The sequence below is a fragment of the Lepus europaeus genome, chromosome 9, assembly GCF_033115175.1.
Source record: "Lepus europaeus isolate LE1 chromosome 9, mLepTim1.pri, whole genome shotgun sequence".
Lineage (NCBI taxonomy): Eukaryota > Metazoa > Chordata > Mammalia > Lagomorpha > Leporidae > Lepus > Lepus europaeus.
In genome coordinates this window covers 65056562-65069617 of record NC_084835.1, presented here as the reverse complement: position 1 = coordinate 65069617, position 13056 = coordinate 65056562, and the positions used below count along the sequence as shown (strand labels likewise).

The following is a 13056-nucleotide window of genomic DNA, read 5'->3' as shown; positions in this document are numbered from 1 at the left end:
GCCTTTCAAATAAATAAATAGATCTAAAAAAAAAAAACCCACATTTTCCATAAACTTTTAAAAGACCCTGTATGCATGGATTTCAGACTTATTTTTTAACACCAAAATAAACTTAGTCTTAAATTTTATTTTTCTATGAAGTTTTTGAAGTGCCTGTGAAATGAAATGCTTGTCTGGTGATTTATTGCCTAAAGGAATCTTGGAATTGTGTTTCTCACCTGCATGGCCAGGGATCACATCTCACTCACTGCAGCTGCAGCCACATCTCACTTAAGAGGATGAGTCATTTCCGGGGCACACAGCTCCCTTTTATCTTTGCCTTCTGCCTGCCTTTTATATACTCTTTTATATACCCTGATATACTCTCTGGGACTTCCTTCTGATTCACCCAAGTAGTATTCTGACATCTATGTCCACCTGATTCTTTTTATATACTCCCACTGCTACATTTATTATGTTAAATTAAAGTGATCCTGTTTACACATATGTCTGCTCCTCTAGACAGCAGTACTATGTCTGGTTCATTTTCAAACCCCACGGCCTAGAACAAGGCATGAGACAGTATTGACACTTAATAACTTCATCATTAAGTGTTCATTAAAGTGTTCATAAGTAAAGAGATGATAAAAATGAAACAACATAGAATGCATCAGGTTTGGAAAGTCTTTCTATACCTCTTGCCACAGCCCTTGGGCAACCTGATTCCTCTACCTCACTGGTCCTTACAAATGTAATCTATGTTTGCCTTTATATTGAAAAAGGCTGATATGGTCCAAGTCATTCCATGGTGGTAAGTTTCCAGCATTGTATTTTTAACGTTATGTTTTTCCAATGTTATATTTTAATTTGATTAATATTTATTAGACTAATTCTACTCTAAAGCAATATTTTCTTTTAAAAAAGGAAAGAAAACTGGCGCCGCGACTCACTAGGCTAATCCTCCGCCTGCGGCGCCGGCACCCTGGGTTTTAGTCCGGTTGGGGCGCCGGATTCTGTCCCGGTTGCTCCTCTTCCAGTCCAGCTCTCTGCTGTGGCCCGGGAGTGCAGCGGAGGATGGCCCAAGTGCTTGGGCCCTGCACCTGCATGGGAGACCAGGAGGGGACACTTGGCTCCTGGCTTCGGATCGGCGCAGCGCCAGCCATAGCGGCCATTTGAGGGGTGAGCCAACAGAAGGAAGACCTTTCTCTCTGTCTCTCTCTCTCTCACTAACTCTGCCTGTCAAACAAAACAAAACAAAACAAAACAAAACAAAACAAACAAACAAACTGTAAACTTAAGACACAATAATAAGCAGGATATAGTCTGATTGTTTTTCTAAAGTGATTTTGATGGCATCTGTCTTAGTTACATTTCCATTAGATTACACATCATAAAATTATATTTAAGCTACTAAAATATAAATTCATAATTACTCAGACACATGATCATTATTCCTAAAAAGTTACAAAATAACATCGAGTCAAAGTTGCAAAATAGGGGGCTGGTGTTTGGCCTAGTGGTTAAGATATTGATCAAGATTCCTGCATCCCACGTTGGAGTGCTTCAATTTGGTGCTGGTTCTGCTCCTGACTCCAGCTTCTGTCCAGTCCCGTGCAGACCTTGGGAGGCAGCAGGTGATATCTCCAGTAGTTGGCCACCCGTGTAGAAAGTGGATTGAATTCCTGGCTTCTGGTTTTGGCCCTGGCCCCAGCATGCATCTGGGAAGTGAACCAGGAAAAGGGAGCTCTGTCTCTGTCTCTCTGCCTCCCAGATTTAAAAAAGTAACAACATGTGAATTTTTTAGTAATTTATTTTTGGGACAAATATAATATAAATAAAAGCAATAAGAATGATATAAATAAACATAAAATATATGAAGTTTAGCTTATGTACTAAATAAATTACAAGGAAATTCAACATTATTTCATTTTATTTAATCTTTTAATCATTGGGGTGCTAAGAATAAAATGAAATAAAATAAAGCTATAATCTTTTAATCATTGAGCTGCTAAGTAGCTTTAATCCCACTTTATAGGTACGGAAATTGTTATTCAGAAAGAGAAAGTCACTTTATTTTTAAAATTTTTGTTTATTTGAAAGTGGGGAGAGAGATCGATCTTCTGTTTTCTCACCAAATGCCCATGGCTGGGCTACACTGAAGCCAGGAGCCTGGGACTTAATATTTATTTCCCATGTGGGTTGCATGGACCCAAGCATCTGAGCCACCAGCTGTTACCTCCCAGGGTGTGCATTAGCAGGATGCTGGAATTGGAAGCATAACCTGGACTCAAACCCAGGCACTCTGACATAAAACGTAGGTGTCCCAAGTGGAGCCTTAATGACTACACCAAATGCCCACATCAAGAATCATTACTTTGGATGATACCACAGCCAGGAAGCTGTGGCTATGAGGCTGGAACCTTGGAATGTCCTTTCCACAATTCTATACTTTCTTCCAATGTAGTAGGTTCCAAGCAGAGTCTTAGGGGTTTATGCTTCAGGAGACCAACTAGCACATCGACAATGGGATGCAGAAGGCTTGGAATGGAAGTCAGCTTGCTTCTGTGTCTCTCAGCAGGTTCAAGTGCCACTGTCTGTTCCTGGATGCACTAGTAGCATTCTGTCTTCACCTAAGCACACAAGTTAGTAAAAGCTAGGAAATCCCCGAACATCCTTACCCCTACAACATTTCGCAGCCATAAAGCTTTCAGAATGACATCTGATTTTCCATTGCCTTGACACATGACTATAAAAATACTTTCGCTTTTTCCTTGGTGAAACAACAATAATAATGTATGTCCTTGCAACTGAAAGCATCAAGAGCTTCTACAGAACTGTTGTATACACAGCTGTGGCAATATTTAGACATGCAAGCATCTTAGTGGAATGCCAAACGCACACCAGAATCAACACAAATTCGATCCCACAGTCCATTTTAATGGGTGTGATGGTGCGTTTAAGAGGGTGCAATTTCCAGGATTACACTCCAAACCACAGCACTAAGTGATTTCATCAGTTGTCTACATTATGGCATGTTCCAAAGTTACCAGGAGGGTCAGACCGTAATTTTAAATGGAAAATGTAAAGGCCATATTCTAAATCTGGGATTGAAATACTAGAAGCAGCTTTGATACTCCTGCTGAATTGGCATTGAAGACTCCTAGTCAGACCACTGTCCTTGTGCAACTTAATAGGATTGGGTGTTCTTTCAGAGTAAGAGCTCTCTTTACATTGAGAACTTCCAGTAGTCTGCTAAAATAAAAACAATCACACAGGGTGGATGATTGGTTAAGACTTGCTTAGGATGCCTGCATCCCCATCTGGAGGGCCTGGGGTTGAGTCCCAGCTCTGCTTCCGATTCCAGTTTCTTGCTAATGTGCACCCTGGGAGGCAGCAGGTGATAGCTCAAATGCTTGAGTTCTATCCACCCATATAGGAGATCTGGTTTGAGTTCTGGGTCCCTATCTTTGCCTGTCTCAGCCCTGGCTGCTGTGGGCATCTGGGGAATGAAAACAGCACATAGAAGATCTCTGTCTCTCTGTCTCTCTCTTTCAAATAAAAACAAATACACAGTCATTGAATCTTACTCTTAAGAAATATGAAGAAATGGGAGAAAATCAATCTGTGACTAAAGATGGCAGACTTTTCTTGATAGCTTGTCTTTGACTTATGAATTTCCTGTCCCCAGGTGGAGGGTAAAGTAATGGTCATGGTGCTTTGGATGCAGATGGTCTTCAGGTCTATGCCCATTTGTTGCTAGGTGTTCAAGTCTGCTTTTTCAGCACAGATTTTTATTAGTTTTGGCTGCAGAAGTTCAGAGGTTTCTGAAAGGCTGCTCTCAGGACCTATTCGTTTCAGTTTGCCTGATTCAAACACTTTCATAATTGTTTGTTTTTATTTATTTTGGACTTTGAGGCAGACTTTCACCTACACATCACCCATTATGGGTTATGTCAGCATTACGAATGGCTGGCTATGTTTCCCCACTTCCAGGAGAGCATGCTGAGTGACTATGGCATCCTATGTGCATGGAATAATGAGCTCTTGGTTTTTCCATATTCTTGGTGAGTGGTGACAACAGCATGCTCAGGAACACCCAAAGTATCAACTACTTTATTATAACACAATCACTATTATTTTATTATACCAGACCGAAAACCTTTCCTCTTCCCCCTCTGTACAGGGATTGGAAAAGCAGGTAGGGAACACTCCCGTCTGATTTGGACACCCCAGGTCAGGGTTGTGATTGGCTCCTGGCAGTGTCTTTCTTTGAGCGAGGGCTCCCATGAGCTGCCATGACTCTGGGCTAGATGACCAGTGAGAAGCTGTTTCCCTCCAAGTACTGTCAGACTGGAGAAGCCAGGGTTTATACCTGCTCTGTTTGTGTATGACTTGACCTCAAATGAAAATCTTTCAGCAGCGTGCTACCACACAGTTCTGCTGGAACTGATCACTTGTTTGCTAGAACCTTGGACACTGGATAGAAGAAGGGCTGCAGAGAGTTCAACACAAAATGAAGAAAGGTGGAAGAGGAGAAAAAGAGCTTACTGAGCACCTACTGTATTCCATACACGGTGTTAAGTATTCATGGAAATCATCTTGTTTAGTTTGTACAGCTGCCCTGACAAACAGAGATCTCCATTCTGTGGGTGAGGACATGGGAGCCAACACTGGGTACTCATCAAGCCTCTCCAGTTAGTGGTTGGCTTTCTACTACAGATGCAGAAATAGAGAAGAGAGCTCTGAAATGCTACCAGTGGTCACCCAAGGTTAACTGTCTCAGAGGTGAAGGCAATCCCAAGACAGACTACAAATTAGGTGACTCTTGGAATTGTTCCTTCGACTGATCTTTTTCCAGTTTCTGGGTCACATGGATCCATCTTTGCCATTTCAAGAGGATCCTTGTCTTAAGAGGCTATGGTCAGCCCTCTGTACCCACAGGTTCTGTGTCCAAGGATTCAGCCAATCACAGATTAAAAATATTGGAAGTGTCTGGCGTTCTGCAGTAGATTAAGCCATTGCCTGCGATGCTGGCATCCTATCTGGAGCGCTGGTTCAAGTCCCAGGTGCTTTATTTCTGATGCAGCTCCCTGCTAACGTGCCTGGGAAAGCAGTGTACGATGGCCCAAATGCTTGGACCCCTGCCACCCACATGGGAGACCCCAGTGTAGTTCCAGGCTCCTGGCTACCACCTGGCCCTACCCTGGCCATTGCAGCAATTTGAGGAATGAACCAGTGGATAGAAGATACCTCTCTCTCTCTCTGTAACTCTGCCTTTCAAATAAATAAATAAATAAATAAATAAATAAGCCATTGAAAATATTTGGGAAAAAACACCCTAAATCTGTACTGAGCATGTGCAGATTTTTTTTGTTCTTATTCACTAAACAACACAGCATAACAACTATTTACAGAGCATTTACATTGCATTAGGTACTATAAGTAATCTAGAGATTATTTAAAAATATTCATTTATTTATTTGAAAGGCAGAGAGACAGAGATCTTCCCTCTGCTGGTTCACGCCCCAAATGGCTGCAAGAAGCAGGGATGGGCCAGGCAGAAGCCAGGAGTCAGAAACTCCATTCTATTCTCCCACATGAGTGGCAGGGTCTCAAGTATTTGGGCCATCTTCCACTGCCTTTCCAGACACATTAGCAGGGAGCTGGATCAGAAGCAGAGCAGCCGGCACCTGGACAAGTGATCTGATACAGGGCGCTGGCAGGCTCAACCTGCTGCATCACTACGCTGGCCCTTAGAGATGATTAAAGCTTATGGGAGGAGGTGCCTGGGGTCTATGCTGACATGACACCACTGACTCGAGTGTTCCTAGGTTTTGGTATTTGTGGGAGGTCCTAGCACCAGTCTCTCCTGGATACCAAGGGGCAACTGTATTTGGTAAATCCTCAACTGCCTGCTCCTAGGCACATTACTGTCTAATAGAAAACTGTCACCCAAAGTGTGATGAGTTTTTCTGCTAAGCCCATTTGAGAAGAGAACATCTATTGGTGCAGCAGCCGACCCAGCATTCAGGTTTCGCCTACAAGCAGACCGGGTTTCTCTGCAGAAACATGTTTCTTGGATGTTGTTGTCAGCTCCTACAGTATTCCATTTTTAAGTTGCGGACACCATTGCCTTTCACTCCCATGGAAAGGGAGGAATTCCTTCCCGGGAGGCCATCCTCCCAGAGCCCTGTCAGCTCCCTGCCTGCAAAGACACTTTGATTTTCAGTAGTAAAAATATTGAAACTTCATTCTCAATTACCCACTAGAAGGTGGGCCGTCACCAGCTGATGTGTTAATGTGTATAACACAGCCTACCCTGCCACACTGAGCAGATGGCTTTGCTGAAAAAATAGAAACACACAATGGCAAGAACAAAATTCATCTACGGAGGACATGATAGCAGCACATTTGGAATATTTTTAAAATGTGAAATCCATGTGGGTATATTGCATGTTATATTGTGGAAAATAGAATTTCCTAAGTAAAACCAGTCAAATTGGAGCTCTATAATGAATAAGCAGCTCCTATTTTTACAGATTTAAAATACAGACAGTATGCTAGGGGTATTTAGAATTTTGAAAATTTTGAAAATTGAGAAAAGGCTACAATACCTTTGAGTTACCATTTTTTGGGTATTTTTAAAAATATATTTATTTTATTTATTTGAAAGGCACAGTTACACGGAGAGTGAGTGAGAGAGAAACAGATCTCCCATCTGGCTGGTTCACTCTCCAGATGGCCACAAGGGCCGGGGCTGGGCCAGACTGAAGCCAAGAGCCAGGAACTTCTTTCAGGTCTCCCACGTGGGTGCAGGGGCCCAAGGACATGGGCCATCTTCTGCTGCCTTCCCAGGCACATCAGCAGGGAGCTTGACTGGAAGTTGAGCAGCTGGGACTCGAACCAGTGTCCATATGGGATGCCAGCATCACAGGCAGCAGCTTAATCAGCTACGCTACAACACTGGCTCCTTTTTTCTATTCTTGAGAAGTATTTGCATTTGCTGGGTCAGAGGCCTCAGGGCCATAGGAAGCAGCACCTTGGATAGGACAAGAGTCCAGGGTCCCCTTCTCTGATGGAGTGTATGGCCGGTAAACATTACAGTGGAGCAGTAGGAAACTTTAAACATATCTGGGGTGGATGTTTTGCTTAGCAGTTAAGATGCGGCTTGGGATGCCCACATCCATGTCAGAGAGCCTGGGTATCGGTCCCAGCTCTGCTCCCAATTCCTACTTTTTTCTTACACCGTGGGATGAGCAGATGATGGCTCAAGGACTTGGATCCCTGCCACACTTGTGGGAGTCCTGGACTGAGTTCCTGATTCCTGGCTTTGGCCTGGCCCAGCTCTGGTTGTTGCAGGCATTTGGGGAATGAACCAGTGGATGGCAGATCTCTCCTCTCTGTGTCTCTCTGCCTTTATTCCTTTCAAATGAAAATAAATTTTTCATTAAATCTACATATAACAAAGTGACATGAAGGGAAAAGGAAATGAGAAAATCCACTTGCTCAGGGGAGCTTTTGCTTCAACATCAAAATTGTCCATTCATGGAGAGGCCTGCAGTTTCACCACTACCTCTACCAGGCTTCTCCTGGATTGGGAGACAGAGAGGGCCCAGCACCCCCATGCAAGGGGTCATCACAAGCTGGCGAGAGCTCCAGTAGTCATCCAGTCTATCTTATTTCTTCAGGGAGGTTCACTGTGCCTATGTTTAAAGACATGGAGCTTTTTCAAGGAAGTCAAATTTCATTTCCTCATGGGGTTTTCAAAACAACGTTAGGTCATACGGGGCTTTGGATCCTCACCTAGGAGGTAGAGACAGGTTGCCTCTGTGGCAGAGCTCATCCTGGAACATACCCTGGGTACCCCGACAAAGGTCTTAGTCAGCCTTCCACTACAGGAGCCGGCACCCACCCCACGGGGCCGCACGCAATGCCTCTGCTGGGCACAGCCTGTCTGCCGGGGCTGGACCTACCCACCCTGGAGAGAAATATCTGCCCCTAGGGTATCAGCGCAGAGCTGACTCAGCCATGACTCAGCTCCTCCTATGTTCTCATCTCTCCTTGACAAGCCGGTGTTCTGATGCTACTTGTGGAAATAGGAGAGGACTTAAAAAAATTGATGGAAAAACAAAATTTGAAGATGTTTATTTTGGTGCCCAATTTTTTTTTTTTTTTGAAATCCATGTGCAGTTTTTTAGTAGTCCTCATTTTCCATGAACTTTTCAAAGTCCATTTGTATGCATGGATTTCAATTTGTTTTGCACCTAAATAAACATCTTTTAGTTCCATTTTCCTTGAACTTTTTTTTTTTTGACAGGCAGAGTTAGACAGTGAGAGAGAGAGAGAGCTACAGAGAGAAAGGTCTTCCTTTTTCCATTGGTTCACCCCCCAAATGGCCGCTACAACTGGCACGCTGCGCCGATCCGAAGCCAGGAGCCAGGTGCTTCCCCTGGTCTCCCATGTGGGTGCAGGGCCCAAGCACTTGGGCCATCCTCCACTGCCTTCCTGGGCCACAGCAGAGAGCTGGGCTGGAAGAGGAGCAACCGGGACAGAATCTGGTGCCCCAACTGGGACTAGAACCCGGGGTACCAGCGCCGCAGGCGGAGGATTAGCCAAGTGAGCCACGGCACCGGCCCATTTTCCTTGAACTTTTGAAAGCACCCTCATATATGGCCTACATTCTCATTTCTTCTTCTTCTTCTTCTTTTTAAAAAAGGTTTATTTATTTATTTGAAAGGCAAAGTTACAGAGACAGAGATCTTCCATCTGCTGGTTTGTTCCCCAAATGTCCACAATGGTTTGGGCTGGGCCAGGCTGAAGCCAGGAGCTTGGAACTCTGTCTAAGTCTCCCATGTGGATGGCAGGGGCCCAAGTACTTGGGCCATTTTCTGCTGCTTTTCCTGGAGCATTAGCAGGGAGCTGGAGCAGAAGTGAAACTGCAGGGACTTGAACGGGTGCCCATATGGGTTGCTGGCTTTGCAGGCAGCCCACTCTCATTTCTTTTTGGCAAGGATGTTGCTCTTGTCCTATTTGTAAAAATACATGTCACCTCTCACCCAACTCCCCATGCTCCAATTTCAAGAGAGAAAATCCTTTTTTCAAGGAAGATTTAGAAGATTCTATTCTGGAATTATTTGCATAGGTGATTTTTCTCCTCTTGTCATAGTCTGGATGCACCTGTCTTACACTTTTTCCTCAGTTTGAGATCTCAATCTAAAGTTGGAGCTAATGGCCAGCATTATGGTGCAGCATGTTGAGCTGAGGCTTGGGACCCCGGCACTGTAATTAAGAGCACCAGTTTGAGCCCTGGATGCTCTATTTCCAATCCAGCTCCCTGTTAATGTGCCTGGGAAAGCAGGAGAAGATGGTTCAAGTACTTGGTCTCCTGTCTCCCATGTGGGAGACCCGGATGGAATTCCTGGCTCCTGGCTTCAGTCTGGCCCAGCCCCAGCCACTGCTGCTATTTGAGGAGTGACTGAGCAGATGGAAGATCTCTCGCTCTGTCTTTCTCTGGCACTATCTTCAAATAAATAAACAAATAAATAAAATTAGAGACAAGAATTCATGTGTTATTGATAAAATTTTTCAATTATTTCTTTATCTTTTCCTGTTCAAATAGTTTTCTTTATTGTGAAATAACTAAACTAAATCACTGACATGTGTTTCTGTTGAAGCATAAATTTCAGTGTTACAGAGGACAATTTACTTCTCACTTCACTGTTACTGGGATGTAAAATTCTTTCTGCTAAGGTTTTTTTTTTAAAAGATTTATTTAGTTATTTGAAAGGCAGAGTTATGGAAGTAGAGGGGGAGAGAGAGAGAGAGAAAGAGAGAGAGAGAGAGAGAGGTCTTCCATCCGCTGGTTCACTCCCCAGATGGCCGCAATGGCTGGAGCTGCACTGATCAAAGCCAGGAGCCAGAGCTTCTTCTGGGTCTCCCAAGTGGGTGCAGGGACCCAAGGACTTGGGCCATCTTCTGCTGTTTGCCCAGGGGCATTAGCAGGGAGCTCTGTCGAAGTGGAGCAGCAGGACTCAAACAGGAACTCATGGGATGTTGGCGCCGCAGCCAGCGACTTTACCTGTTAGGCTGCCGCGCGGGCCTCCGGCTTTCTGCTGTTTAAAAGCTGGCACGAAGTAGCAAAATGCTTAAGGAGGCACCTGTGCTTCAGGAAAACTGGAGGCACAAAACTGGGCGGCAGAAACACTTGGCAGGAAACAGCATACGGGACCTCTGTTGGTTTTTCTCTTAGAACTATGTCAGTTAAAAAGAAAAGGAGAACCTACCTAGAGTATTAATGCTATTTTCAGAGTTCTAGAATAATCCAGAACAGTCATTTTTAAGGAAATGGGAAGATGTCTTATTTATGGCAATCAGTCCCTCCACAGATCTGTGCATCCATTGCCACGATCAGCCGTATGAAACTGCCTTGAATTCATTCCACAGATGGAAAACAGCAAATCCAGGAATTGGCTAAGCAGTCACAGGATCAGCATCTGAGTTCGATTTCTTATCAAGAGATAGTGTTCAACACACATTGCACGGAGCATGCTGTAGGAGTCTCCCACGCTAGATGCAATGAGAATCCATGCACTGAACACCACACGCCCAGCACCCCCAGCCCACCCCTGCACACACATGTTCTAACATGTTTACAACACAACATGCTCCTGTGCCTTCAAGCTGGTACAGCTTTCAGCCATTAAGCTGCCAAAAAGACACTCACATAGCAGCTGGAGTTGGCCTTGACCTTTGGTTCCCCATGGTCACTGCAGAAGCCTGGTGATGAGGGAGCCAGCCAGAGGCTGCTGAACGAGCCCTGGGCAGTCATCCTGCCTCCTGCCTTCATGTCCCCCTCAGACTCTCATCTTTGTCCAGAGAACAGAACTCTATTCAGGGGTTCAGACGGGCCACACCACCCAGTAGTAACCTAGTGGGACAACCTTTGAAAGGAACTAGTGTTCTCCTGGCCTTCTGGCGTCTACAACAATCTTTGTGTTGTTTCTACAGCCTTTTGTTGCATATGGAATCCTGTGTTTAAGCCAAGCAGGCGATGTAAAGGTATGACTTCAAAGCAGCCCAAGGTGGACCAACTGTGATCTGTAATTCTACAGATAATTAACTGAAACCCGGCTCCTGCTGCCACTGGGCGTCTCTACAGGCAACATCATTCTCATGGTCCTGCTTGATTTTGTTTCTGCATCGTTCATATTTGCTAGGCAAGGAGAGCTGGGGACAGTCTCTCCTGAAATCCTGTTCGCATGGGAGGAGGGAGCCTGAGTTGCTGCCCGGCCTGGCAGCGGCCTGAAGCACGCACTGCTTGAGGTGACACGGCTGTGCTTCTCCGCCTTCCCTGAAACACCACTGCCTGCATCTTTCGCTTGCTTGCCAGGAACATTGCCTTCTCAACTCGGTTTTGTAAAAGGTGGCAGGTCTAAATCCCCAAAGGGAGACTGACTTCCTCCCCACTCTGCCCTGCAAGCCTGGATTTGCCTGTTCCATGGGCACATTTCTGAGCTCTTCTCTCATCTCCCAAGCTTCAAACCTCAGCCCACTGAATCCCTTTGCTTGAGTCAGGCTGAGGGCCTCATCACTCTACCTCCCCAACCCTGTGTTTTTCCCTCTTCCCACCTCCATGCATCATCACCCATTCATCAAGCCATATCCCTCTGTAGGTCAGAAAACTCACCTTAATGCCCAACACCTCTTCCAGGCAGCCTCCCCTGATTAAGTGAGGATGAAGAAGCCTCGGAAGCATGACCGACAAACTCCCAGTAAGCGAGAACACACACACACACACACATGCGCCCAAACAAGCACAGAAACGCAGTAGAGAACATCAGACATTCTCCACTTTTGGACTGTAAAGCTGCTGTGAGGGTCAGGAGATCACTTTTATGCCAACAGCCCATGAATCAGTTCAGATAATGAGGTATTTTTAAAAACATTCTGGGGGGTTACTCAGCAAAACACTCTGTCGTGTGTTTTCATGTTTCCTTGGAATCCCTCTTTCTTTGCTTTTCAGCTTCTTGATTGTGTAACTAAAGGGCACCATCATTTGGTGACAAGGGTGACACTCAAGGAAGTTGGTCTCATGTCACCACACGGCGGTGGATCACGCTGCCGGTGAGAACCTCCCGGGAGACTGGCGAGAGTCTCAGCCAGGGCTCTCATTTGGGAGCCCTCACGACCCTCCATGCCCACACACTCCTGGGGCCAACTCATCTGCTGGGTGGGGGTAAAGGACAAAAGTCCTCTATACAAGGCCCTGTGTAGGGACACGAGGCAAAGTTCCCTAACGAGACTCAAAGCCGAGCCTCTGACGGGGCTGCTGGAGAGCCAGAGGCTCTCTCAGGGGCGCTGGATCTGAGGTGATCGCATGAAGAAATGAGACCAGACATACTGGCCCCCCACACCACCACCCTCTCAGGGCAGTGTGGATGCCGCTTGTGGGGGGCCTGAGAGACGTGGGCCTCACAGGACCAGGACGAGCAGAGACACAGATGGAACAGTCACGGCTGGCCACTGGGACACGGCGTCAAACACCAGCGCCACAGAAGCTTGCGAGCTACAAGCCACGCTGTACAACCTTGAAGCAAAACAGAATCGATTTTGCGCTTGTAAAAACGTACCTTCAACTGCAGAACTCAGTTTTATGACACCTTGAATAGAAACAAAAAGTGGCAGTTATATAATGGACCCAGGTGACCCTTGGCAGGTCTTAAAATGCACACATGCTTCGGATCTAGATTGCTTCTGCAGACATTTCAAGAACGGAACGAAACAAATAGCAACGTCTACAATGAAATAATGTTTAGGTCTTGATTGGACCTCATGGGTGTCTTCATTTCTCCACGGAAACCATTTGAGGGGATTTTTCACTAATAAGAGATTGGAGGAGACAAAGGCCAAGCTTGTCTGAGTGACTATTTTTGTATATAAGTCATGCTAGATTGAGAGTCTATAAAACTTCCCACAATAGGACACCAGGGACCAGTACATCCTATTTAACATGCTGGGCAGAGAGATCACTTGATGCAGGTTGGCACAGGGTTTTTGTTGAAACATGTAATATCTGTT

General features: G+C 45.4%; 1 protein-coding gene across 2 annotated transcripts in view; it reads right to left on the bottom strand.

Annotated features, from left to right (window-relative positions):
- DLGAP1 (DLG associated protein 1) overlaps window positions 1-13056 on the bottom strand; it is a 396029-nt gene that overhangs the window by 127002 nt on the left and 255971 nt on the right. The window contains exon 5 of one of the 2 annotated variants that reach the window (XM_062201404.1): window positions 12609-12638. The exons of the other annotated variant lie outside the window; for it this stretch is intronic. Within the exon in view, the coding sequence (XP_062057388.1) occupies window positions 12609-12638 (30 nt within the window). The remainder of the gene's footprint in view (window positions 1-12608; window positions 12639-13056) is intronic. 2 annotated transcript variants of the gene reach the window in all.